Source organism: Rhinopithecus roxellana, chromosome 8 (assembly GCF_007565055.1).
Source record: "Rhinopithecus roxellana isolate Shanxi Qingling chromosome 8, ASM756505v1, whole genome shotgun sequence".
In the NCBI taxonomy this organism is placed as follows: Eukaryota; Metazoa; Chordata; class Mammalia; order Primates; family Cercopithecidae; genus Rhinopithecus; species Rhinopithecus roxellana.
The window spans coordinates 7,096,140-7,122,371 of record NC_044556.1 but is presented as its reverse complement, the minus strand read 5'-3'; the positions used below and the strand labels follow the sequence as shown (position 1 = coordinate 7,122,371).

Genomic DNA, 26,232 nt, shown 5'->3' with positions numbered 1-26,232 from the left:
CTGGCATTCCAGGCGTGAGCCACCACGCCCAGTGGAGAACTTACAGGGTCATAGAGAGTAAGGAAGAGAGGGCAGAGCCCGGTGCCAGGCGCTGCTGTCAGGCTGGAGGCAGGGGTTGTCCATGTTCACCGCAGGGGCCATGCGTTGCCCGAGTGTTCCTGGGGCTTAGGGGTGTGAACAGAAGCCTCATGGGTGGGGTGTGGGCTGCGTGCCCCCCACCTGGGGGCTCCTTCCTGTGGAGTGGCGGGCATGACCCCCAGATGAGGGCACTTACTCGAAAGCCTGCTAATGGCTGGAGTGGAGTCTCGCAGTTAAGGTCCTGCCTGGGACCATGTGGCCCAGGGAGGGCAGCCTGGACCCATGGCCCACCCCTGGGGACTGCTCACCCCTGCCCATCCCATCCTTAGCCTCCCAGTTGCAACTGTAAGCCCCTGGAGGGCGGGGCTGGTTGGTTCTGTTCCAAGCCCAGGAAACATCAGTGGAAGAGGCATGCTTGGGTGTAGACCCTGAGGCCTCAAGACACACCTGTCCACAAGCCAATGCACGGTCCCATGACCCTGAGGGCTGCTGGGATGGTGGGGGCCTGGGGGACCTGCCCAGGTGGCCCACCGTCCTAGAGGTTCAAAGACAACAGAGGCCCAGAAGGAGCAGGAACGCTGACCCCAGCGCCCACCGAATGGTGGGGGTGCAGAGAGGGCTCTGGAACCCAGGCCTAGGAGAGGGGCAAGTGTGTGCAGAGCACCCTGTGCACTCCCACACTCGCTGAACCTCCTCTCGGCTCCGCTCTGTCCAGCCACGTGGAGTGGGCTTACTGGGGCCCAGGGAGGGCTCAGCTGGCTTAACCATGCATGGTTGAGCCCAAACGCGGTGCGGACGACCCAGGGGACAGTGGTCAGCCTCAGGGCGTCAGCTGGGGTTGCAGGTGGCGGGGGGATGGGGCTAGAGAAGCCCTGAATCGGGTCAGAGCCTCTGTCCATGCCCAGCCCGGAGCAGGAGGTCGCCGCAGGCCAAAGCCGCTCCGCCCCCTGGAGGCAGCTCCGGCCACTGCGCGGTCCCCTCCGCCCCTCCGCCCCGCCGAAGCTGGGAAGGGGCGGGAGCGCGGTCGCGACCGAGAAGGGCCGCCCAGTTTCTGTGCCCCGGCCGCCTTGGGCCTGCGAACTGGGCCATCCGTGTCCCTGGCGTCCCCACCGTCCCGGCCAATATTTAACAACTTGGTTTGGACGTCCTTGCGTCCGGGAGGCCCCAATACCTGGCCTCACTTTTCCCGTCCGAACCCCAAGGATCGATGCCTGGGACTGGAAAGAGAAGCCCCGGATCCCGGTGTCCCAGCAGGGCGGGGAACCTCTGATCCGCTCAGGCGCCCCCAGCTTAGCCTTCCTTTGCATTCGGCCACCTCTTCCTGTCCCCCTATCCCGACCCTCTGGGACCCAACCGGCTCTCCCCACCCCCAGTGGGGCGCGCTCCAGTAGCTCCGGAACTGGGTGCAAAAAGAGGAACGAACGCAGGCTTGCCCCACCCTCCCGGGCCCCGCCGCGGGCGCGGGATACCGGGTGCCTCGGCCGGGAGGCTCCTAGGGGCTCTGTGAGCGGCGAGGGGGAACCCCAGAGAAGAGGACGAGCAGATGCCTGGGTGCGGGGTCAAAGCAGGGCCCTAGGCCGGGATAAGAGGAGGGAAGGGTCGCGCACGTGGCCTGGGGGCGGGGCCGGCCGCTTCCGCACCCCCCCCAACCCCGGCCACGTGGGAATCGAAGCCCTCCTCCATCGCGAACGGGGGCGCGCCCAAGGCCAGGGGGGAAGCATCCGGGGAGGGGGCGGGCTCCCGCCGGCCGCGCGCCCCGGCGCGGGGTGGGCGCGCCAGCGAGGAGGCGGGGCGTGCTCTGGGAGGGAGGGGCGTGCCGGGATGGGGCGGGGCGCGCTCTGGGAGGGAGGGGCGTGCTGGAGAGGGGGCGGGGTCCTCGGCCTCCCCCGCCCCCCACCGCTTTGGGGGGGGTGGTGCTCCGGGAAAGGGCACCGGGGGCGCGCGCTAGAGTGGGGCGCGCCGGGAGGGGGCGGGGCTCCCCGGCCTTGCACCCCAGTGCGGGGAGTGCGCGCTCCGGGCCTAAGACGCTGGGCGCTCCCGGAGGCCCGAGTGGGCGCGCCGGGGGGCGGGTTCCTCCGGCCCGAGCCCCGCCCCCGGGGACTGCGCTCGAGGAGTGGTGGAGGGAGCGCCGGGCGGGGGGCGTGGCTGCGGCGCCCCGAGGGGGCGTCCTCCGGGCGGGGCGGGCTGTGGCCGCCCCCGCGGGCTCCGGTGCGTCAGGGCGCGTCAGGCGGGGCGGGGCAGGCCGAGCGCGGGCGGCGGCGGCGGCGCGCGCCGGGCCTCCTCCTCCTCCTCCTCCTCCGCCTCCCGCACTCGAGCAGCCGCCGCCGGCCGGACGGGCGCCGCTCCCGCCGCCTTCGCTCCGCCCGCCGCGCCGCGCGCCCTTGCCCGGCATGTCGGCGGCCGTGGCATGCGTGGATTACTTCGCCGCCGACGTGCTCATGGCCATCTCCTCGGGCGCCGTGGTGCACCGCGGGCGGCCCGGCCCCGAGGGCGCGGGCCCCGCCGCCGGCCTGGATGTGCGCGCGGCGCGCCGCGAGGCCGCCTCGCCCGGGACCCCGGGGCCGCCCCCGCCGCCCCCCGCCGCCCCTGGCCCGGGCCCTGGCGCCGCCGCGGCGCCCCACCTGCTGGCCGCCAGCATCCTGGCCGACCTGCGCGGCGGGCCCGGAGCCGCCCCGGGGGGCGCCTCGCCCGCTTCCTCCTCCTCAGCCGCCTCGTCCCCGTCCTCGGGCCGCGCCCCCGGCGCCGCGCCCTCCGCCGCCGCCAAGAGCCACCGCTGTCCCTTCCCGGACTGCGCCAAAGCCTACTACAAGTCCTCGCACCTAAAGTCGCACCTGCGGACGCACACAGGTGAGCGAAGCCGCGATCCCGGGCCGCGCGGGGGCGGACGCCTGAGCCCCCTCCCCCGCCAGGACCCCGAAACTGCGTGGCGCGTTGGGGGCGGGGAGGGGGGCGCGCCCGGGCCGCCGCCGCGCCGGCCGGCAGGGCGGGGCCTCGGTGGGTGGGGCGCGCGCGGGGGGCGTGGCGGCCACGCGGTCGGGCGGCGAGCGGTTGGCCGCCCCGGCGGCAGTGGCTGGGTCTCCGGGGGCCCAGCGAGGTCCGCGGGCGGGATTGAGACTCCTGGGCAGGCCACCTCTCTTTCTCTCTCTCTGGGCCTTGTTCCGTTTTTTGTTTTTTTTCTTTTGCGTTATGGTCTGGGCGGTGGGCACTGTGGTTGGGGCATCCGGCTCTGGGGTTCTGGGTCCTCCCCCTCCCCCAGCCTCAGTTTCCTTATCTATGAAAATGGAGGAGGAACCGCCCCGCCGCCTCCAGGGTGGCCGCGCGGATTCTCCCCAGAGGTCGGCAGAGCACCTGGCTTGGGGCCAGGATGGGGGGAGCCCGGCACGTTTTCTCTGCGTTCTCTGTATTTTAATGAGGGGGAGGACGCAGCTGGGAGCGCCCGTCGGGGCCTGAGTCTCGGGCGGGGGGACTTTATAGGAAGACTCTCGAGGGGCTCGGGTCCACACTACGTGTTTTTCCCCGGCGTGTTTGTTCACCCTTATCTGGCGGGCGATTTGGGAAGGTGCGCAGGGTTGGAGCGGGGAACGCTCCGGCTGCACCAACGCCCCTCCTAGCGCAGTCCCCGGGGCGGCGAGGGGAACCGGGAGCCGAGTGGGCCTGGCCGTATTTTTCCTCCGTCTCCTCCTTGCATTCCACCTTCTGGACTGGGAGTTTGGACTGGGGAACAGGGGACAGTGGGCCTTGATGGTCGGCCTGGTTTTGGGCATTAGAGGTGCTTGGTGGGCCTTGATGGCCGGCCTGGTTTTGGGCATTAGAGGTGCTTGGTGGGCCTTGATGGCCGGCCTGGTTTTGGGCATTAAAGGTGCTTGTCCCTTCTGGGGAGAGGGGGGGCCTGGGGAAAGCCTGTGGGGCCGCACTTGGGCTTGGCATTCTGGTCTTGCCACCAAACGGAGGACCTCTACCCGATCTGGGTCTCAATTTTCTCATCTCTGTCAAGGGTGCGATGCTGTCTCTATTTCATAGCCGTAGCGGGGGCCGTTTTGGGCAGCGGGATACTCCAAGGGGGCTTGGTCCGTGGGCTCGGATTGTAGGGACACGTGGAGCGGCCGAAGGGAAGCAGGTTGTCCGGAGTGGTGAGGCTGAGGGGAGCAGGGGCCGCCAGTGCCTTGTGCAAAAATTGAGGGTTCATCCTTGGGGTATGGGGAGCCGCGCTGGGACGCCTGAGGCTGGAGAGCAGGAGGGCGGGTGGGGGCGGTGGTTTGTAACCTGCAGGCTGCCCCCCGCTCTGTTCTCCACTCTTTCCACCCCTTGCTCAGTCCCTGTCCTGGTCCCAGGGGCCTGGAGGCTCTGCCCACCTTGAGACACAGACGGGAACCAAGGACGTCAAGGCGGGACTTGGGTGGGGTCTGCGTTTTCTGCGAGGACTCCTGGCGGAGGGGTCCCAGGGTGTTACCTCTTTTGGAGGGCAATAGGGTCTGTGTGTCTCCGCGGGGAGGGACATTGGGGGACTGTGAAGATGGCGAGGCAACGTTGGGAACAGAAAGGGAGGTGCCTCTCTGGGCGGTGGGCAGGGGTCCAGGAATGCCTTGGCTTGTTGGGGGTGAGTTTGCCGGTCTGAACAGACAAGGGGCTGAAGTGGGAGCCTGTTGAGAAAGCGACTCCCACCTGTCTACCCAGGTCATTCTTCATATGCCAGATGGCGTGGCCTGAGAGCTCCATTTGGATTTTCTGAGTTTCTGGGTTAAGTGGACGGGATGGCCGCCTCCCACAGTGGCACCCAAGAGGCGCTTCCATAGGCCCCTGGATAGTGGGGGCAGCGGTCCCTAAGCCAGCAGGGAGGGGAAGGATGGGTTCGGAGTCCTGGGAAGGGAGGATTGTTATCCTGGGATTGCGGTGATAAACTGAGGCCTGGGGGTGCAGATGTGCTGACGATTCGCCACCGTCTACCCTGTGTGGTGGGGGAGGGCAGGGTGGATCTCCTGGCACCCTCCCCTACCCCTTGGGAGCCTGCTGACATCCCATTCCAAAGCCCCCTTTACAGTAACGATTTGAAGACTGAGAAGGCAGTCCCAGGCCCAGGCACCTTGGATGAGGTTTCCAAAGGGTTTTGGATACTTGTGGCTTTCCAGGCTCCTCTTCCAGGCCTCCCCAGCCCCCAGGGCCACCGAAGGGTCTGTGCAAACGGCTTCTTTTCGTGGAAGGGGCTCTGGTTTTTTCATCCCCCGGAGGAGGGAGGGAATGGCTGCCGTTAAGCTGGTTTTGGGGGACAGGAATTTCATGTTTTTTTGGGAGGGAGCCCCATTGCAGGGCTGTCCCTGAATGTAGTGGAGGCCAGAAAAGATCGCAGAGGAACCCAAGTCACCTCACCGGTGGCTGCAGGGCTGTCCCAGGGGCCACTGGGAACAAGTTCCACCCCCACCCACCCCTGCCTGGGGTGCTTCTCCTCTGTAAAGGGAACACCCATCGTGGCCTGGCCCCATTTTTACAGATGAACCAACTGAGGCACACTGGAGGAGCCCCGCTGGTGCGAAGCGTGGCGCTCCCATTATCTCGGCCACATTTGGCCCTGGGAGTGAAGAGGCCTGGGGAGCAGTGGATGTTTTTCATGGGGGCAGCAGGGGGCAGGGCTGCACCTCTCGTCCGCTGGGTCTGGCCCACAGCCCCTATTCCTAGCCCGGCCGGCTCTGGGCTCTCTCCCCCCTGCGTGGGGCGGGGAAGGACTTTGGAAGCTGTGGGTGATGTTGACGCCGTTGCTATGGTTACGGAGAGTGAGCGAGCCAGCGAGTTGGGGCGGGGGCGGGAGGAGAGGCTGGCTGTCGGCTCCCTGCTCTCCAAACCCCCTGCATCCCCGGAGGGGGCCCCCGCCTCCGGCATGCCAGTGCCCGGCACACTGTCAGCCTGCACCTCCTGAGGGTTTGCCGACACCCTCCGCAGAAGAGGGGCTCAGACCTGGAATGGGTCTTCTCACACAGGGCTTCTCCCCTCCGCACTTAATACGGAGACATTTAGGGCCTGATGGTTTTCTGGGGAGGGGCTGTCCTGGGCACTGCAGGGTGCTGTGCAGTGTCCCCAGCCTCCACCCACCCCATGCCAGGAGCACCCCCTCCCCAGTCGTGACAGTCGCAAATGTCCCCAGACCTTGTCAGTTGCCCCCCAGGGGGCTGCAGGGTCACCCCCGGTTGTATCCCCCCGTGAAGTCCCGTTTATTTGCACCTGAGAGGTCTTGGTGAGCCCCTGCTGCAGGCCAGCGCCGAGCATTCCAGTCCCTGCGCCCCAGGACTTAGGGAACTGTGTTCGTGGGGGCGGGGGGCAGCGGGGTGGTGGCAACAGGGATGCTAGTGATGACGAAAAGCACTTCCTGGAGGAGGCAGCCTGAGGCCCACTGGGCTGGGTGGGACAGGGAATGGGAGAGGGAGGATGTGCTGGTTCTGGGGCCTGCTGTGGAGGTAGGGATTTGATTGAGGTGGGGAGGGGGCACCTTGGCAAGGTGAAGCCCTGCACTTAATCCCGAGGGTGGGGACGCTGGGGGCGGCTTCGAGGCAGGCTGAGCTTTGCAGAGGCAAATCCGTTTATGGAGAAGGGATTAGGATCAGAGAAGGGTTGAGGAGGGCAGGACGAGATGTGGGAGGGAGCGAGGCGTGCTGGTCTGTGCACTGGGTTGGAGGGAGACTCCTTAGGACGAGGTGTGCAGAGGAGTGTCTGAGTGCCTGCCAGGTTTCTGATCCTTTGCTGAAGAGGGCCCCAGGAGAACAGGTGGGTGGGGAAACTGAGGCCCAGAGGGGGACACAGCCATGCCCCACCTCATTCTCCTCTCCACCCCCAGGCAGAACTGTGAGCTCCTGTAGGGTCGGGATGGCAGTGCGGGTGGGCAGAGCTCGGGAGAACTGGCAGCTTATCGGGGAGAGCTGGGGCGGGGCAGTGCCAGGCCACAGGCGGTGGGGGGTAGGGGGCCAGGGACTGCCCTCCCCCACCCACCGCCTCTCGAGCCTGCAGAGTGTAGAGAGCAGCTGGAACTGCCTGCAGGTGCCCCAGCTAGTGGGATGGGGGAGGGCTCCCCCAGGGTTGTGGGGGGTGATAACCTCCCCCCCCCACCCAGGCTGTCTGATAAAAGCAGCACGGATCGGCTGGGAGGAGGCAGATGATACCAGCGGGGCAGGCTGTGGGGGCGGGGGGCGCCGCCCTGGCTCAGGCCATTTCTGGAATAGAGATTATACAGGCACCAGGGCTGTTGAGGGGGTTGTCCCCTGCCTACCCCCAGGTACCCAGAGTCTGGAGCAGGAGGTCAGGAGGTCCTGGCCTGGGCTAGGCCTCAGGTGGACCTCCTTTTAGGGAGAAGGGAGTAGTGATAGTTTGGGGGGGGGTGGGACAGGGATATTCAAAATGCTGAGCAAACATTATCTGCTGTTGGTCTTGTTGGAGCCAGAGCTTGATCCCCTAGGCCTTCTTCCTTTCCACAGATATGCATTAAGCACCTGCTGTATGCCAGGCCTGTGCTGGGCATTGCTGGGGACCCAGCTGTGAATGAAGTACCTGCTTTCAGCTCCTATTGGAGTGCAGGGGTGCAGATACTATACCCACAAGATGCGCGTGTTTTTGGAAGCCTGGCACAAGGACAGAGAAGCTGACGAAGGGCGCTTGGGGGGCACCAGGCCACTGTGAGGGGGGGTGTTGCTCAGAGAAGCTCCGAGCAGCAGGATCAGCCGTCAGCTCTGATCCTAGGCCAGGGTGGAGCTCAGGAAAGCTAAGCGCAGTCTGGGTGGCCCAGGCGGGAGCTGCTGGACTACTGCACTAGTCCAGGCGTGAGCTGGGAGGGGCAGGGTGGGGTCTGGACAGATCCCGAAGGCGATGAGATTTGGCTGGCGGGTGGCACATGGGGAGGTTCGGGATTGACAGACACATGGGCCGGTATGCCTGCTTGCGTGTTTGGCGGGAACAGCAGAGGGTTTGGAAAGGGGAAGTCTCCTGGAGGAGTGGGGATGGGGGAGGCAGGAAGCTTTGGGTTTGGGAAGTCAGGGGAACTGGGGGCACAGTGGGTGTGGGGGTTGCTATGGCCCAGATGGTATTCGAGACCCCACCCCCAGGCTGGTGCTACCTCACCACCAGTGTTCCCCCTTTTCTGCAGCGGCTCCCAGAAGCAGCTACCTATAGCTTCTATAGAACCTGCTCAAGGATCACCTTAAGGAGCCCCTGCCCCTCCCTGGGTGGGTAAGAGGCCTCCCCCGGCCCCCGCCTTTCCTGGCTCTCCCGGAATGCTTGCTTTGCGGCTGGGGCTGGTCTTCCCTACCTGTGCCCTCCCCTACAGACCCGACCCCATCTGTGAGGTGAACGAGTGCCCCGGCAGGCGGCCGGCCACAGCTCCCCTCCCCACCCCAAGCCCCCCCAGACAAGCTCAGGAGATGACAGGCTTCCCTGTTGGAACCAGGGCCCATGGCACAGTCCCGCAGTCCCGTCTCCAGGCCCCTCCTGTGCCGGCTCAGACGGGGCCGGGCCAGGTTTCCAGGACTTCCTGGCCTCCATTTTTCTGAGCCTGCCTGTTTTCTGAGGCTGTCCTGAGCTCACCCGGGCCCAGCCTGAGTCAGAGGGTCAAGTCCACCGCGGCCCCGCCCACTCTGCCCTCCCGCGTTGTCCCCACCCACCGCATCCTCCGGGGGCTGCGTCCTGGCCCGGTAGCGCCAAGCAGCCGGGTGGCTGTGCACCTGGGGGCCCGGACGGCTGGGAGCCAGCGCACTCTGGGCCCCCACAAGTTCACCCCACCCTCCTCCTTGCGAGCGGATTGTGTGAGAGGCAGGGCCTGGCATTTCGCAGACGCGCTTCGCCCAGCGCGGCGGGGGTGGGTAGCCCGTGCACCCCCTGCCCTGCCACCCACGTGCGCACGTGCGCGCCCGAGTCTCCGAGAGCGGGGCGGGGCTGGCAGGCACCCAGGCCAGCGAGGCGACCCTGGCCCCGGCGGGAGTGGGACCACGTGAGCAGGGCCGGCTGGGGCTGCGGATGTCCCCGCCGCCGCCGCCGAGCTACGTGCGGCAGCTGTGTTCCCAGCGGCCGCGCGCCCCTGCCCCGCTCGCCCCCCTTGGCAACCTGCTCCTCTTTGCAAACTGGAACTGGGGGAGAGGGAGTGGGGACCAGCCCCACCGCCCTGAAAGGGGAAGTGAACCATCTGACTGCCCGGCACCCAGCCGTGGGATGCCCCCCTTTCCCTCCTGCCGCCTCCCCGCCTGTGCCTTGCAAGATGGCGGCACGGCGGCATGTTCCCTGGAGGGGCGCGCGCCCCCATCCTGTGGTCTGCTCCAGCCGCGCTCCCACAGCCAGACCCCCTCCCCAGACTGAGGCCCTTGGGAGCTGTCAGGGCCCAGTGGTTGAGATGGGAGAGAGGTCCCTTCCAGGGCTGCTTTGTGCCTCTTGCTTTGGTTGTAGACGGCCCCCAGCTGAGGGACCCCCGACCCCAGCTGCTGCTGTCTGCATCCTGGGTTGCTTGGGGGAGACTTGGGGTGTGGAGCAGGCAGCCCCAGGGATTTGAGGCTAATGTTGGTCTTGGTGACAGTCGCTCTCTCCCCCTCTCCAGCCGCCTGGACTCACAACCTCTTGGGGAGGAGGGCTGCTGGTCTCTGTCTGCCGTCTTCTGTTTTGCTGAGGGTGTCAGCGTTTGGCAGGGAGGAAGGATGGGAAGGGGAGAAGGGAAGGTGTTTTCTTTCAGCTCTTCTCGGGTCATGGGTGATCGCTGGTGCCTCTCAGTGGGCAGACCCCTTCACCCTCGCGTCCCCTTCCTCAGCCAGGCTCCCCAGGGCAGTCCCTGATCTTCTTAGAGCAGAGATGTCACCAGGTCACCCTGAGCATGGCCGTGCCCCCCCTGCCAGCTCTGTACCTCCTCACCACAGTCCCTGCTTTGGGTCCTTCCAGGCCCCTGGCTGGCTGCAGTTTTTCACTGACTGGTGGGAGTGCTCCCAGAGCAAGAGCAGTCCCCAGTGCTGGGCGTGGACTGCCCAGTTTGTAGTCCACCAGCTGACCACCCTCCTGGCCGCCCTGGCCCTGCTGTGGCTTCCTTGAGGATAGGCTTTGGGCCACCCAGGGGAGTTGGTTCTGATGTCTCTCTTGCTACTCAGGGCTCCATCCAGTGCCACGAGGGGCACATGCGCTCAGTCTCCATCCACGCAACCCACCCTGTAAAACCCTGGGATGTCGGGAACAATATCTGGGAATGCCAGGGTCCTGGGTACCTGGTCATGGCCCGAAAGGGTGGGAGCTTCGGGGACGCAGAGCCCTTTGTCCTGCTCCGGGCCCTGGGTGGAAGTGGACTGACCTGTCCCTCCCCAGTCGTTGGAGACCCCTATCTGGTGGGGAGATGCTGACATCGCGATGCCACATGCTGTGGGCATGAGACCCTGGCTAAAGGGAGGGGATCAGGCGGCAGAGTTCTAGAGCAAAGACCCACACGGGGTGGAGGCACACAGGCAGGCCAGGATGGCGACGGCTGCTTAGGGGCAGGATGGGCGAGGCCCGGCCTTGGCTGTGGGAGGGGTCTGTGGAGGAAGTGGCCGGGTGGTGGCCCGCCCCTGCCCAGCGCCGTCTGTCCCGTGGGGGTGGGGCGAGTTCAGCCAGCCAGGCCCTTCCCCTTCCCGGGAGACCCCGCCCCCTCCCCTCCCTGTGAGCTTTCCTCCCTGCCTTCCATCTAACCACACCCCAAGATCAGGGCCCAGACTGACTGTGCCTACGGGTTCTTCCTACGTCCCTCTGCTTTCGGAGGGGCCAGGAGGGTTAGGGAAGTTGCCATGATTGTACCCCCATCCCAGGTAGTCATTTGGAAAAGGAGGGGATCATGCACAGACGGGAGGCCCCTGAATGTCCCTCGGGAGGGGCAGGGACAGCCTGACCCGTGTGCTCCGAAAGCCCAACATGCCTTCTGAACGTGCCTGTGCCTGGGACAGACACTGGAGGCCTTTGCTAATCCCTGCCAGGGTCCTGCCCGGGGCCAGAGGCTGCGCCGGCCTGGGGAGCTTCAGCCTTGGGGGTCTGCGGGGCTTACTTACAGTTAACAGATTCTGGGCTCGCCGCAGAGTCCTTTCTAAGAGCTGGTAGGAAATGCGAGGATTATTTATTAGGGTCTCGTGTGGGGCCACTGGAGGTGGGTAGGGGTTGTATTCTTCACACTTTTCCCTGTTTTAAATTCACACCCAGAACTTAGCCTCTAAAACAGCACAGGACAGATGCCCGCCACCCTTTGGGATCTGCTGGAATGTGTCTGTCATCTTCCTCGCCGCTGACCGCTGTCTCTGTCTCTGTCTCTCTGTACAGGGGAACGCCCTTTTGCTTGTGACTGGCAGGGCTGTGACAAGAAGTTCGCCCGCTCCGACGAGCTGGCCCGCCACCACCGGACACACACGGGCGAGAAGCGCTTCTCCTGCCCTCTGTGTTCCAAGCGCTTCACCCGCAGCGACCACCTGGCCAAGCACGCCCGCCGCCACCCTGGCTTCCACCCGGACCTGCTCCGGCGCCCTGGTGCCCGCAGTACCTCCCCCAGCGACTCGCTGCCCTGCAGCCTGGCCGGGAGCCCTGCGCCCAGCCCCACGCCCAGCCCAGCCCCCGCAGGCCTGTAGGGCCCTCGTCCAGCCCACCCTGACCACCAGGATGCTTCTGCCATCCAGGGGTGTAGTGAGGACCCATGGGGAGCCCGGTCCCCTTCCAGCTGTGGGCAAACCCTGAAGACGCCCCTGCCCCCCTCCAGAGAGCGAGGAGGGGGCCTGAGACTGGACCCGGGTCTGCCTGATCTCAGAGGTGGCTCTCAGGATGGGTGACGGGGGCTTGTGTCTGTAAATAGCCATGATACTAACTTTTTTCCCATCTGTGCAACGGGGTCCCCCCGGGGCAGCTAGGAGGTCCTCCCCTCTCCTCTCCACCACCCCCTGCTGCCCCCCTCCCGGGGTGGGGTTTGCGGGGGTGGAGTGGACTTCTGGGAGCCGGCCCAGGGAAGGCACCCCCTGCCCCATCCCTGCAGGTTGGGATGAAGCGTGCAGACAGCCATAGAGAAGCTGGGGGTTGACACGGCCCCCTGCCTCGCCCCACCCTACCCCACCCCACCGAAAGCCATGGGAGTAGTTCAGGGAAACGGGGGTGCAGCCCGGCCGCCCCCCACTCGGGTACTCAATCTCAGGTGTCCACAGGTTCTGCCCACATTAGGGGCTGCCCACCCCCCCAGACCTTGGGGGTAGAGCCAGGAGCCGGGAGTCCTTAGGATGCCTGGAGGGGCTCCAGGTCTTGCTTCTGAGACCTGGGATGGGGAGGGAGGGGACCTCTGGGTTCTTCCAAAGAACATTTGACTCTGGAGGTCGGGAGGTGGGAGGCGGATATTGGGGTCAGGAGGGAATGCCGGCTTATTTATTTTCCTCTCTTCTCGGGTGTGGGGCCCTAGCTCCCCCTCTCTGGGTGGGTGGGAGAGAGAGGCTGCAGGGGAGGCTGGCACCGGGCCTGGCCCTCCAGCCCCTGCCCTGCCGACTTTGGCCTTTGCGGTATCATGTGACAATCAACTCTCTTAAGGACACCTGCAGCCACTGGGCCGCACTGCCCTCCCTGGCCTGCAGGTGGGGCCGTAGAGCCCATGCCCGCCGGGGTTGCAGGCTCTTCCGGGCGTGGGCTGCAGCCTGGCCAGGCCCTGCTTCCCCGACCTCCCCTCCTTCTCCTGGGTGCCTGGAAGAGGTGGGCCCTGGCCCGTGGTCGAGGTCCTGCCTCGTGGACTGGAAACAGAGGGCTGGCTGTGCAGCCTCCTGGGGTAGTTCGTTTTTTTTTGCACCGGGTAGAATATTTTTTCAGGCACGGATTCTTTTTTTCTGGGCCCCCGTGGGTGGTCCGGCATCCTCAGGGGGTGTGAGTGTGTGTGTGGGGGGGTCTCTGAGCTGAACTTGGGTGGGTGGGGACTTTTCCCTCGGGGGCCACCTTCGTGTCCTTGCCAGGGGTCGTCCTGCTGTGGCCTGGGTTGCATTTCCTCTGGGGGGTTATTGAGGACCCCCAGCCTGGAATGCGAAGGGTCCTAGGTTCCACGTCCAAGACCCAGAAAGGTGAATCCCCTCACTGTTGGCTGCAGGAAGTTTTTGGTATCCCCTTTTGTTCCAGAACCTTCCTGCATCTCGCTTGGGGGCAGGGGGGCTTTGGATGGCCACTGGTGTGCACCTGGACCCAGCCCCGGCCTGGCAGGATCCAGGGATGGGTGCCTGGGGTCCTGCGGGGAGGGAGGCAGGGGACGCCCTTCTGGAGCTGGGCTCGGAGGGTCTGCCCCATCCAGCCCTCGGCCCTTTGTGTTCTCTGTCCCTAGCCTCAAACCCTCCTCTGGCAGCGCTAGTGAGATGCCTTAGTCTGCGGGGGTGGGTGGGGGACTGGGGCCCCGTTTTCCTTTAGTGTCTTGTTGGCCCCAGCCCTGGCTGGGGCCTGTCTGGAGTAGGGGAGGGTAGGGCTGTGGGTTCCAGAACTCTCTAACCGGGTCCCTCTCCAGTGTCCAGGGGACTGGAGAGACCTGCGCCCACCCCTCCACTCCCTCAGGAGCTGCTGGTCACTGGGACCTGGTTCCAGCCATTTGCAGGGGAGGTGGCTCCAAGGGGCGTGCGCTTTCCGTGGGTGGCGCTCCTCCCCCACCCTGCCTGGCCTCATCCTTGTATTTAATTAATTAAACAAGCCCCTTTTTAAACCCTACTCCAGTGTGTGTGTGGTCTCTCTCCCGTGGCAGTCCCCAGCCTGTGGGCACGCTCTGAACCCCTCTGTCCCACCCACTAGTGCGGCCCCAAGTTCATCCACCTCGTGGGGAAACTGAGGCAGCGGGCTAGTGAAGAGGGTCTTGGCCAGGCCCCTCTGGCTGAGGCACAAAATGCCCTGCCCCTAGCCCTAAGCCCCGCGGAGGGGGCTGCCTGCAACAGCGCGCGCTGCGCCCGCCGGGTGTCACCCACGCCCTGGCACAGCTGCGCCCCCCGCCCAGCTTCCCGCCCGCCCCGTTGCCTGGCAACCGAGGCACGGTGACATGGCGCCCGGGGGCGTCCACCGCCCTCCCCTTCCGGTGCCGCAGGGGATGGGGGGAGCCTGCGCCCCCGGGGCTGCTCACCAGCGCGGGACAGGCTCCCACGGAGGATCCCCCAGCCGCCTCCCAGGCGCCCGTGCTCCTGTATTGAGCGCCTACTGTATGCCAGCTCCCCTCGTGGGAATTGGGAAGAGGGGACGGTGAGAGCTTCGAAGCCCTCCCGAGGAAAAACCACTCCGGACTCCAGCGCTCCCTGGAGCCTGGAGGCCGGCGGGGCTGGGGTGGGGCAAGGGCAGGCCCCTCCTGCACACCTGCTGAGCCCGGGGGCTTCGCCTGCAGCCTGCCCGGGGAAGGGGGTGGTCGGCCTCTGGTATCGCGCGGCCGGCGCCGGCTCACGCCAGATTCCTCCCCAACCTGGGCGGCGAATTCTCGGCTTCACTCGAGGGCAGCCTCTCTCGTGCACCCCCAATCCTACCCCACCCCTCCCATTCTACCGGACGCCCCACAAACATGACTCCCGGGACTCTCGCGCCCTCCAGCTCCTGCCTGGTTTTCTGCCCTTCTGGAGCAAAATGTCTAGAATGTGGTGTCTACACTCGCAGCCTCACCCCTTAATCTCTGACGGACATACTCGCATTAGGCTTTTAAATTACAGCGCCCCACCCACAACACACGTGCCTGGAAACAGCGCCATCCTTTTGGTGCCTTTGGGACCCCGACCCTCCTGGGCGTCCCTCCCGCCCGCAGGCTGTCCTTGCCACGCCCCCTTCTCAGTCGAGGGCAGTGCCATCCTGGAAGGTCAAAATCCTTAGGGAGTCACCCTGGACTCCCCAAGGACTGTGTGTCTCACCACCCACATCTGGCCCATCTGAAAACTCCCTGGGCTCTACCTTCAAAATAGATCCAGAATCCGGCCACCTTTCCTTGCTGTAAGGGCCTCCACCGTGACGGTCTAGCCTCGTTACGACTCACTTAAACCAGTGCAATCACCCTCGCCCTGGTTTCCCGGTGCCCTCACGGCTTGTCCTCCCCACCGCCACCAGAGGGCGTCCATGAGCACCTGGGGCAAGTCTGGTTCCTCCTCTGCCCGCAACCCTCCATGGCTCCCACTCCCCTCACGGTCAAAGCCCAAGTCCTCCCTGAAACCCATAGGGTTCTGCACGACCTGCCCCGTCCTCTCTCTGCCCTTCCCTCCTCCCTCTCTCCCCCTCCTTACTCTGCTCCAGCCACACTGGCCTCCTGGCTGTTCCTCCAATACACCAGACACAGTCCTGCATGGCCTTTGCAAGGGCTGTGCCCTCTGCCTGGAACGCCCTTCCTCCAGAAACCTGCTTGGCTCCCTCATCATCTTTTATTTATCTATTTTTTATATTTTTGAGACACAATCTCGCTCTGTCACAGGCTGGAGTGCAGTGGTGCAATCTTGGCTCACTGCAACCTCCACCTCCCAGGTTCAAGGGATTCTCCTGCCTCAGCCTCCCGAGCAGCTGGGATTGCAGGCGCACGTCACCATGCCCAGCTAATTTTTGTATTTTTAGTAGAGACGGAGGTTTCACCATGTTGGCCAGGCTGGTCTCGAACTCCTGACCTCAAGTGGTCTGCCTGCCTCGGCCTCCCAAAGTGCTGGGATTACAGGCGAGAGCCACCATGCCCGGTTCCTAATTTTCTTTAAAACCGCACAAATCCCGCCTTCCCCATTGAACCACCTAGACCAGCCCTGCCTGTCCCCAGCCCAGGCTCTTCTCCTGTTTCTATTCCCAAAGCACTTTCCACCTCGTTTCAGGCTGTCTCACTTATCCCTGTGTTCACTGTCTGCCTCCCTGCCTACACCACCACCTCCACCAGGGTGGGGTTCTCTGCTTATGAATGTTTCCAGCATTGTGTGGCACACAGTAGGTGCTCAGTAATTATTTGCTGAATGAATGACCAAGACCAGCTGGCATGGATGGAGCAATCACATAAATGAGACTTCATTTCCCACACATCATCAGGAGTCATGGCAAGGAGTCTGCCCTTCCACTGCCCGTGATGGGACAGCTTTGAGATTAGATAAGGTCCCCTGCAGAGTTGCTGATGACCCATCCCAACCCACGTCGCCCCATCATTGCACCCTGTCGTTTATCATTGTAAAATCACATGCACATAACATAAAATTTGCCATCTTAACCTTTGTATTATTATTAATTGAGACGGAGTCTCACTCTGTCGCCCAGGCTGGAGTGCAGTGGTGCAATATCGGTTCACTACAACCTCCGCTTCCCAGGTTCAAGTGATTCTCCTGCCTCAGACTCCCAAGTAGTTGGGACTACAGGTGCCCGTCACCATGCCCAGCTAATTTTGTATTTTTAGTAGAGGCAGGGTTTGCCATCTTGGCCAGGCTGGTCTCAAACTCCTGACCTTGGGTGATCTTCCCTCCTCAGTCTCCCAAAGTGCTGGGATTACAGGCATGAGCCATCGTGCCTAGCTAATTTTCGTACTTTTAGTAGGATAGGGTTTTGCCACATTGGCCAAGCTGGTCTTGAAATCCTGGGCTCAAGTGATCCACCGGCCTCAGCCTCCCAGAGTGTTGGGATTACAGACATGAGCCACTGTGCCCGGCCTAAGACTTTGCTTTCTATTCTTTTTGGGTGTATACCCAGGAATGGAGTTGCTCATAGGGTAACTCTGTTTAACTTCTTCCATCTCTACACAAAATACAAAAAATTAGCCAGGCATGATGCTGCACACCTGTGGTTCCAGCTACTCGGGAGGCTGAGGTGGGAGAATCACCTGAGCCAGGGAAGTCGAGGCTGCAGTGAGCCGTGATCGCACCACTGCACTCCATCCTGGGTGACAGAGCAAGACCCTGTCTCTTAAAAACAAACTTTTTGGGTTTTTTGTTTTACATAGCAGTCGCACTATTTTACAATCTCACCAAAATGCACCAGATTAAACTTCCCATTAAGACGTGGGCCTACCCCACCAGATTACAGAGTTACCCCATCCCGGCCTTGTTCCTCGTTTGTCTGTTAAAATGCACCATCTAGCCTGGTATACAGTAGGCGCTCAATATTTGTTGAAAAAATAAGTGAATATGGACCTGGTCATTAGACTGATGATAAGAGTCGAGGTTGGGGAGATTAAGGCGTTTCCTGAGAGCTAGCAGTATACCAGGGCGAGGGAAGTTTTAAAGAGTGTGAACAGAGTAATTCACCCGTGGGTTTCACCTGGTCCAGGTTTAAGGCCACTTCCCCGCAGAACTCTCCTCGTCCAGCAGAGGGCGCTTTAAGGCGATATGCTAACGAATGGAAATAATATGCAAATGAGTGATAGCGGGCCCCGCGGGGCTTTTTTTGGTCAGGCGCGCCGTGGACAGCCCTGGCGCCTCAGGGGCCTGGGGCTCAAGATGGCGCCGGTACAGCCGCCAAAGGCCGGGCGGCGGAGCTGGCGAGGCTCCCGGAGACCGCAGGCAGGGCGGCCCCCGCCCTCCTTATTTCCTCCCGCGGCCGTCTGTCCCGGCCCAGGGGTCCGCCACCAGCCTCGGTCGCGCGGGAGCCGGCGTTTCTGAGCAGGCGCACTGCGGGCAGCCCCTCCCGGGGTCCCTTGCGGCGGCGTCCCGAGGGCCTCCGGGGGCCTCGGAGCAAGATGGCGGCGGCGGGGTCCGTGAGGCGCGGGCGGCGGCGACCGCGGCGCCAGTGAGGGGGCCCGGGGGCCCGGGCGGCTCCGGGCCGGGGCCCCGCCGCGGGACGGACCATGCTACGCTCCACTGGCTTCTTCCGGGCCATTGACTGCCCCTATTGGTCTGGGGCGCCCGGGGGGCCCTGCCGGCGGCCCTACTGCCACTTCCGGCACCGCGGGGCCCGGGTCCCCGGCGCGCCCGGTGACAGCGGAGAGGCGCCCCCCGCAGCAGGTAACTCTCGCCCGCCCGCTCGCCTTGGGCTCGGCTCCCCTGCCAGAGTCTGGAGCCCACCTCCGGTCCCGCCCGGGGTCCCCCTTCTCGGCCCAGTCCCCTCCCCACACGTTCGCGGGCGACGGTTTGCCCTGTCGGGACCGGGACCGGGACCACCCACCCGGGGACCCGGTGCAAAGCACTAGATCTTCCTAAGCCTTCGTCTTCACGAGTGTGAAGTGTCAACTAGGAGGACGCGTCCTGCCAGGGCTGTCTAGAGGGCGGAGTGCGAGCGCATGTTGAGTACCGGGCACCGGGCCTGGCACGAGGGGGCTCGGGAGACGGGCGCGGCCGGCACTAGGCAGGCCCTGGACTCCTCCTGCCGCTGATTCGCGCCCGCCGCTTCCCGGACCCCATGTGCTGGTGGCTGCCCTTGTTTATTGCCAAGACGTTTCCTCCGGCCGCGCCTCTGGCAGCCTCAGTCTCCAGTCGTTGAGTCAGGATGGTCCGAGGATCGTCTCCTGAGTGTGTCGAGCCCTGTGTCCAGCATGACTGGGCAGGGAGGAAGTCAAAGCTTACTTGAGTGGGCTCCGAGGAATTCCATGCTTTTGGTCGGGCCGAGGACGTTGGTGGACTCCACCTCACAGCGTCATGGTGGTTTACATCGTCATGGCAGCGTTTCTTGGAAGAGATGTGGGATTTGGATTGGAGAAAAAGGACATCGCAAGGAAAGGCGTGGAGGGAGGGTTATCGAGTGTGATGTCATTCAGACTCCCCTGTGACCTCTGTCCCTTGATAGTGGCTCTCTGCTTCCCCCAGCCCCTGACTTCTTTAATCCCGGATTTCCTCACTGGGCGTGAGTTTCAAGCATTGCTTTTACTTTTCCCGTGAAACAGTCTCAGCTCAGAACCTTTTCCTTCAAAAGAGGAACATCTTCGCTGGGAGTTCAGAATAGGTTTATTATCCTGTTTTGCCAGAAAAGGTAGCATTTTTTTCTGATTTCCCTGATAAGTGTGCTTAGGACACCTGCACCTGTGGGCGGTTGCTTGCAGGTGGACAGATGCAAGCAATCACTCGTCAGCTCCCCACCGCCCAGCATCTTTGCTGTGCCTGAGGCGGGGGATTCAGAGCTGCGTACGATGCTGGCTGTGCTCTCAGGGACCTGCCGACACATGTGCCTGCAGATCCCTTAGCATGGGTCGTGATGTCCTGGGAGCACACAGCCAGCTTTGGCGGGGGCTGGGAGTTGGTGAAGAAGGCAGTGCGTGGGAGAGGCTTCTCGGAGGCTGTGACACCCGCCTCACGATGCTCGTTTTCACCCTATTTTTAGAGACAGGGTCTCACTCTGTAGTCCAGGCTGGAGTGCAGTAGTGCGGTCACAGCTCTTTGAGGCCTCAACCTCCTGGGCTCAAGGGATCCTCCTGCCTGAACCTCCTGAGTAGCTGGGGCTGTGGGCAGCGCGTGCCACCACACCTGGCAAACTGTTGTATTTTTTTGTGGGGATAGGGTCTCGCTATGTTGTCTGGGTTTGTCTCAAACCCCTGGCGTCAAGCAGTCCTCCTGCTTCGGCCTCCCAAAGTGCTGGGGTTACAGGTGTGAACCACTGCACCCGGCGCGAGTCAGGCTTTTGATATCTGTGCATCCCAGATGGCCCATTTGTTTCCCAAAGGCTTATTTTATTTTTTTTTGAGATGGAGTTTCGCTCTTTTTGCCCAGGCTGGAGTGCAATGGCGCGATCTCGGCTCACCGCAACCTCCGCCTCCCGGGTTCAAGCAATTCTCCTGCCTCAGCCTCCCGAGTAGCTGGGATTACAGGCATGCGCCACCACGCCCGGCTAATTTTGTATTTTTAGTAGAGACGGGGTTTCTCCATGTTGGTCAGGCTGGTCTTGAACTCCCGACCTCAGGTGATCCACCTGCCTCGGCCTCCCAAAGTGCTGGGATTACAGGCGTGAGCCACCGCGCCCGGCCCCGAAGGCTTATTTTTGAGGGTCACTTTGGTGATGTAGTCTTCCTGTCTGCCCCACGTTCCTATGGGAAAAATGCGGCTGCCTGCCTCTTACCGTGGTGTGTCTGCATTTCCTTTCTGCTGGTGAGAATGAACTCCTTTTCCCATCTCTGGTGGGGTGGTCGGGCTTTCTGTTACTGTCTGGTAGAAGGCTGCCTCCCCCGCAGAGAGGCAGGATCCATCTTCCTTACCGTGAGGCTTCTCTGACCCTGTTTGCTCTTCTGTGACATGCTCATCAGCCTGCCCTCTGAGAACACCAGGGGAGAATGCATGTCCCATGTCCACCCTCCAGATTTACACACGCCCAGTTTTCTGTGGGGTTTGAAGAGGCTGGCGTGATCTAGCCTTTGCCATGTCCTCTCAAGGGGATTTCAGGGTGGACAGGGCAGCAGCCTCCAGAGAGGAGATAGACAGGAACGCTGGCTTCCCAGGATTGCGAGTGGACAGAGGTTCAGGTGAAAGGCCCTCAGCTAGCCCTGGGACACCTGTGGTGCCATGCTCTGTGCTGGGCACGCACTGCATGGTGACCCTGTGAGCTATTTGCTGCTGGTGGGGAAATGGGGGCTTATCAAGGAACGTGTTTTGCCCATACCACCATCTGACCAGGGCAGGTCTGGAGCCTCCAGAGCCTCTGGGAGGAGAGAGCATCTGATGAGGGTACCAGGGCAGTCAGGGTTGGGGAGGCTTGGCGGATATGCAACGGGAACAAGAAGATGGCTGGTGCTCCTGGGCCCTGGGTCACAGGTTCAGTGGGTCATTGGCGACCTTGAGCAGCACAGCTGAAGGACTCAGATTTCCTTCTGAGCTCTTATCCCTGGACATGCTCAACCATTTTATTTAATTAATTAATTTTTGAGACAGGGTCTCACTTCGTCGCCCAGGCTGGAGTGCAGTGGTACCATCACAACTCACTGCAGCTCGACTCAAGGGCTCCACCTGGCTCAGCCTCCTGAGTAGCTGAGACCACAGGCATGTGACATCACACCTCACTAATGTGTAAAATTTTTGCCGAGACGGTGTCTTACTTTATTGCCCACTCTGGTCTTGAGCTCCTGGACTCAAGCAATCCTCTCTCCTCAGCCTCCCGAAGTGGTGGGACGACAGGCGTGAAGCACCGTGCTGGGCCGCTCAGCCATTTGAGAGCCAGCTGGACCTGCCCAGGGTGGCTTGGAGGGATGGTCCAGCAGCCCTTATGGCGGGCACCGCGTAGCCCTGGGATGCAGGGACATGCAGCCCCGGCCTAGAGGGGCAAGTTCTATCCCAGCCTTGAGAGTTGTAAATGAGCGTTACTCTCCTCACAGTGGCCGCTGTCTGCTGCCTGGGCCTTGGCTGCAGCCTGTTGGTAGGGGAGGGTGTTGGTTGTCTCTGTGGAGTGGGCAGGGCTAGATCCCACCTTCCTCCAATCTGACCTCAGAGCCCAGGCCCCTGCCCACTGCCCCGCTCTCCCTGCGGCATCTCACAGTGTCTGTGCCCTACTGAGAGGCAGGATGACGTTTTCCAGGAGAGGGAACCCTTACGGGGAGGATTGCAGGGAAGCCGAGGGCTCTCCAGAGGTACAGTGGGCCTCAGCCCAGGGCTTCGTGGCTCTGGCAGGAATGCCCTCCCAGATGATGCTTCCTCCAGGAAGGCAGAGGCTGAGGGCGCTGCGTTGAGGGGATGCTGGTGCTGCGCCACAGGCCAACTCAGGCCCCAGCAGGACAGTCCTGGGCCTGGGGAAGGGGCCATCCTATACTGCAAAGTGGGTGCAGACATGTGTGCGGGGCAGACGTGTGTGCGGGGCAGACGTGTGTGCGGGGCAGGCGTGTGTGCGGGGCAGGCGTGTGTGCGGGGCAGGCGTGCGGGGTACACAGCTCCTGCCCTCAGGGGTCCTGCAGTCGGGTTCAGGATCTGGCAGCCCAGTGCCAGTGGTTCTGGATGGGGCCATTGGCGGCGTCCCAGCTGGGGGTCCAGGCGACTCTGCAGAACTGCATCTGTAGAGGGCAGGGGTCCTGGGTAGAGGCGCTCAGGGAGCAGCTCCAGGTACATGGGGAGCCCTGAAGCCCACCCGCCGTGTACCCACTATCTCGTGAGCCTTCCAGCAGAGTCGGGTCGGGCAGGGATCCTCCTCCTCCTGGCTCTTCAGATGCGGCCCCCCACATGGGCCCTGGGGTGCCTACGTCTGGACTTGGCCACTGCCACATCAGTACTGGGCGGACTTTGCCTGTGACCCCCAAACAGCAGTGGGAATGGCTCTTCCCGGTTGACAGATGAGGAAACCGAGGCCCAGCGTTGGGAGGCCACTCACCTGTGTGCGTGTGGTTGGTGACTGGGGGTGCTGGGCTGGATGTGGGTGGGCCGGGGCCCTGCCTGCCTCCTCAGCCGTTTCTGCTGCCAGCCTCTGTGGGCTGGGAACAGAAGGAGGGAACTTGAAACCTTCCAAGGATGGGCCTGAGGCAGGCCTGGCTGTCTGGTGAGGGTGACGGCCTCCCCTCCCCCCGTAGGCAGCTGAGCCCCAGGATCCTACTGATCTGGCAGGGCTTGCCGGCTCTCCTGGGAAACTCTGAGGCCGCTGAGTCAGGTGAGAAGGGAGCAGGAGGCCAACAACGGCGCCTCGCTGCAGAGGGTGGCTTGTTTTCATCTCTGGCCTCGCAGGAGGGTTGGGAACTCCCACTGGCTGCGTCCTGCACTGCCTCCTGGTGGGTGGGTGACAACCGGGTTTCCGTGGGGCAGTGAAGGTGCCATCTGACCACTTCAGAGACCTGACAGTGTGTGCTGTCCTCGGTGCGACTTTTTATCCGCAGTGAGCTGCGTCCAGGAAGGAACGGACTCTGGGGGAGAACCCCCACAGCCGGCAGTATTTTCTTTTGGTTTCCCAGGCCTGGCCGGGGCGTATGAGGACCTGGGGGTGATTTTACCAGCAGGTGGCAGATGGGCAGTTGGACCAATGGGGCCACCTGCCTGGCCTAGAGTGGCAGCTGTGGAGCTTGCTGGAGGGATGGTTGCCGCTAGGGACATTGGGGGCCAGATTGTTGTCTGGTGGGCCGTTCTTTGCATTGTAGGATGTTGAGCAGCGTCCCTGGGCTTCCCCGACCCCAGTGGTGACAACCACCAGTGATGCTGAGGCCATTTCTTTTTCAGCGCTCGCCGGGGAGCCTGCGAGTCCAGCTGCGGCTCTGGGCCCTGGGGAGCTGGGACCCTCTTGGCTGGGGGTTGAAGCTTTGCCCTGGCCTGGAGGAGGAGGAGACCCCAGCCCATGCTCCCACCACAGGATGGGTGGCTCTTGATGTTCCTGCGTGGAGGGGATTAGAGGAAAGGGGCCTGGGGTTTCTGGAGCAGCCGCCTTCTTGCAGATGCTGGCAGGACTGCGCTGGCAGCTCTCCTCCAGGTGGATGGCGATGGGAAAAGCGCCGGGTTCCCAGGGCCTGTCTGTGTTCCCAGGGCCTGGGGGCCTGTCTGTGTTGCCATGGGTGTCTGGGCGCTTGACTTTGGAAGGTACTGTTTTCTGACCTGGGGAAATGTTTGTTTTAGAAACCTCTGAGAATGCGGAAGAGCCACAGGAGAAGCCTCACAGGTGAGGTTGGATTCTGTTTTTTTTTGGGGGGGGGCTTTTTCCAAGGTTCTGAGGTCCTTACCTGACTTCCCGAGTGCCTGGGCAGCTTTGAAAACCTGGCTTCTGGGCCCAGAGCCTGTCTCCAGGTGTGGGCCATGTCCGTCGCGACTGGTTTTGGTATTCATATTTTAGGATTCTTTGCTTAGGTCTTCAGTAGAGCAGTGACGGATCCCGACAGGCAGTTCTGCACCCTGGGAGTGTTGGGAGATGTCTGCAGATATTTTGGTTGCCAGTTTGGGGGTGCAGGCACAGAGAGGGCGGAGGCCAGGGACGCTGCTCAGCACCCTTCAGTGCCAGGGACAGCCCCTCAGACAGGGATCTGGCCTGGGGTCGGTAGTGCCGAGGACGAGGATGCTGGTCTGCTGGCCCAGCCTGTTTTTGTGTTTCCTTTCTGTTTTTTGTTTGTTTGTTTTGTGTTTTTTTTTGCAATAGAATCTGGCTCTGTTGTCCAGGCTCTTGGAGTACAGTGGCTCCATCTTAGCTCCCTGTAACCTCCGCCTCCTGGATTCAAGTGATTCTCCTGCCTCAGCCTCCCAAGTAGCTGGGATTATAGGTGACTGCTACCATGCCTGGCTCATTTTTGTATTTTTTTTTTTTTTTTTTTTTGAGACGGAGTCTCGCTCTGTCACCCAGGCTGGAGTGCTGTGGCCGGATCTCAGCTCACTGCAAGCTCCGCCTCCCGGGTTCACGCCATTCTCCTGTCTCCGCCTTCCTGAGTAGCTGGGACTACAGGCGCCGCCACGTCGCCCGGCTAGTTTTTTGTAGTTTTTAGTAGAGACGGGGTTTCACCGTGTTAGCCAGGATGGTCTCGATCTCCTGACCTCGTGATCCGCCCGTCTCGGCCTCCCAAAGTGCTGGGATTACAGGCTTGAGCCACCGCGCCCGGCCCATTTTTGTATTTTTAGGAGAAATGGGGTTTCACCATGTTGACCAGGCTGGTCTCGAACTCCTGGCCTCAGGTGATCCACCTGCCTTGGCCTCCCAGAGTGCTGGGATTACAGGCGTGAGCCACTGCACCGGGCCTGTTTTTGTGTTTTCGAGAGGGATGGCTGAGCTGGTGGTCTGCCTACAGGGAGAGGCAGAGGCCCTGAGAAGCACCGTCCCTGCCCCCAGAGCCTGAGACAGGAGAGGCAGAGCAGCTCACTGGGGCCGGGGTCAGCAGGGACAAGCGTGCCAGCTGGGAGGGGTTCCGGGGACTCCTGTGGTGTCTGAGCCGCCCCCCCTGCCCCTACCAGAGCCCTCTGCACCTCCCAGAGCCCTCTGCAGCTTTACCGTCTCCTCCAGGGACTGCAGACTTGAGGCGCAGGTGCTAGTGGCCGGCCTCTGTCCCTCTGGAGACCACAGCCCGGAATGAAGGCATCTTGCTTGGCTTTCTGTGGGGCAGAGCTCGCTAGGAAGGCTCCGGCCTCCACCTGCTGGGCGTTATCCCCTTGAGCCTGTTGCTTCCTGAACCTCCGTGAGCTCTTGTGCACAATGGGGTCGTGGCATCTGAGTGTGACAGGAAACGTGCAGGCTGTGCCGTAGCAGGCCTCACTTTGATGAGGAAACGCTGTCCTCCTCCACCCTCCTCCCCACCCTCAGAATCCCTTCTGCAAAGCAGTCCCTGGAGAGGAGCAGGCAGGTTTTGGGGGAGCGCTGGGGGCGCAGGGCCGTGGCTTGCTCCTTACGCTGTCCATGCAGTGAGTAGACTGTTGGTATGATCTGTTGCAGAACAAAAAGCAAAAACCTGAAAAGGAAATAAACAGGGTAGAAGGAGACACCTGGGTCCCAGGGAGCCAGGAGCCTGTCAGGGCAATCCTGGGGGTCCCTGAGCTTCATGGGGACCTCTCACGTCGCCTTTCCTCCTCCTCCGCTAATAGCCGAGTCCTCGGGGACCCTTGGAGGAGCCCCATGTGTACTGGCTGTTTCGGGGCTGTCCCTTCCTTAGGCTCTGAGAAGTTTTTGGGAACGGCTGCAAGGACAGAGCGCCTCCCGTCCCATGACAGGCTGCATGCCTGGAGGCCGGGGTTCCGGAACCTGCCTTTGCTTCCAGCCTCAGGAAAGAGTGGTTGTGGGAGGACTCGGGACGAGCTGTGGGCTGAGCCTGGACACACACTCCACAGGACTTCAGTGTTCTCTGTAAAGCCAGGAGCTGGTCCTGTTGCCCTCCAAGGCCCTTTCTGGGTCCATCTGGACTCAATGTCTGTGGGTCTAGGCTGAGGGGACTCGGGAAACAGAAGTGGAGGGGATGACGTGGTGTGGGCCCGGGTCCAGGAGAGAGGGCAGCTGTCACTGGGAGTGGCAGGGAGTGGAGTGGGTGAGGTGGGGTGGGCCCAGGTGTTACTTGGAGTTGTAGGGGAGTGGGGCAAGTGTTTCCAAGCACACAATTACTGGGCTGGGTTTTGGAGGATGAGTAGGAGTTTGCCTGTGGCTGGAAGTGGGATTAGGGCTGTGGGCTCTGGGGATGGAGACAGCCCACTGAAAGCCTCGAATGTTCTCATGCTATGGGCTTGGGGCTGCTTGGGGGCTTGTGGCCGACGGGGGCTCACTTTTGACCTGCTGTCTCATGTGTCTCCAGCCTGGGAGTGCTGCCGTGGTTGGGCAGTATGCGACTCTTGGCTTTCTGCAGTCTCTTCCTGTTCCCACAGAGACTCACATCTGGAGAGTTGATGTGCCACAGGCATGGAGGGGCCTGTGCCTCTGGGTCAGTGTTTCCTTCTCCTT

The 26,232-nt window shown here is 62.7% G+C and overlaps 2 protein-coding genes and 1 long non-coding RNA gene across 6 annotated transcripts in view; 2 read left to right on the top strand and 1 right to left on the bottom strand.

Annotated features, from left to right (window-relative positions):
* Nucleotides 1-2,052: 2,052 nt before the first annotated feature.
* Nucleotides 2,053-13,746, top strand: KLF16 (Kruppel like factor 16). The gene is made up of 2 exons (XM_030935407.1): nt 2,053-2,925; nt 11,362-13,746. The coding sequence occupies exons 1-2, from the start codon at nt 2,469-2,471 to the stop codon at nt 11,661-11,663; spliced, it is 759 nt and encodes a 252-aa protein (XP_030791267.1). The 5' UTR covers nt 2,053-2,468; the 3' UTR covers nt 11,664-13,746.
* A 3,908-nt stretch (nt 13,747-17,654) lies between these two features.
* Nucleotides 17,655-26,232, top strand: part of REXO1 (RNA exonuclease 1 homolog) — a 34,182-nt gene continuing 25,604 nt past the window's right edge. Inside the window, exon 1 of one of the 2 annotated variants that reach the window (XR_004058807.1) lies at nt 17,655-17,954. Coding sequence is in view for 1 of the 2 variants with exons in the window: in XM_010374881.2 (XP_010373183.2) it covers nt 17,798-17,954 (157 nt within the window). In the remaining variant the exon portion in view is untranslated. The remainder of the gene's footprint in view (nt 17,955-26,232) is intronic. The other variant, XM_010374881.2, reaches the window with a different exon arrangement.
* Nucleotides 20,847-25,005, bottom strand: LOC115899134. Of its 3 annotated transcripts, none has more exons than XR_004058809.1 (4): nt 24,802-25,005; nt 23,552-23,720; nt 21,458-23,426; nt 20,847-21,276 (listed from the first exon to the last, which is right to left on the bottom strand). It is a non-coding gene; the product is annotated as an uncharacterized LOC115899134 (long non-coding RNA). The 3 variants fall into 3 exon arrangements; XR_004058810.1 differs by having other exon boundaries at nt 20,847-21,910; nt 22,225-23,426; XR_004058808.1 differs by having other exon boundaries at nt 20,847-23,426.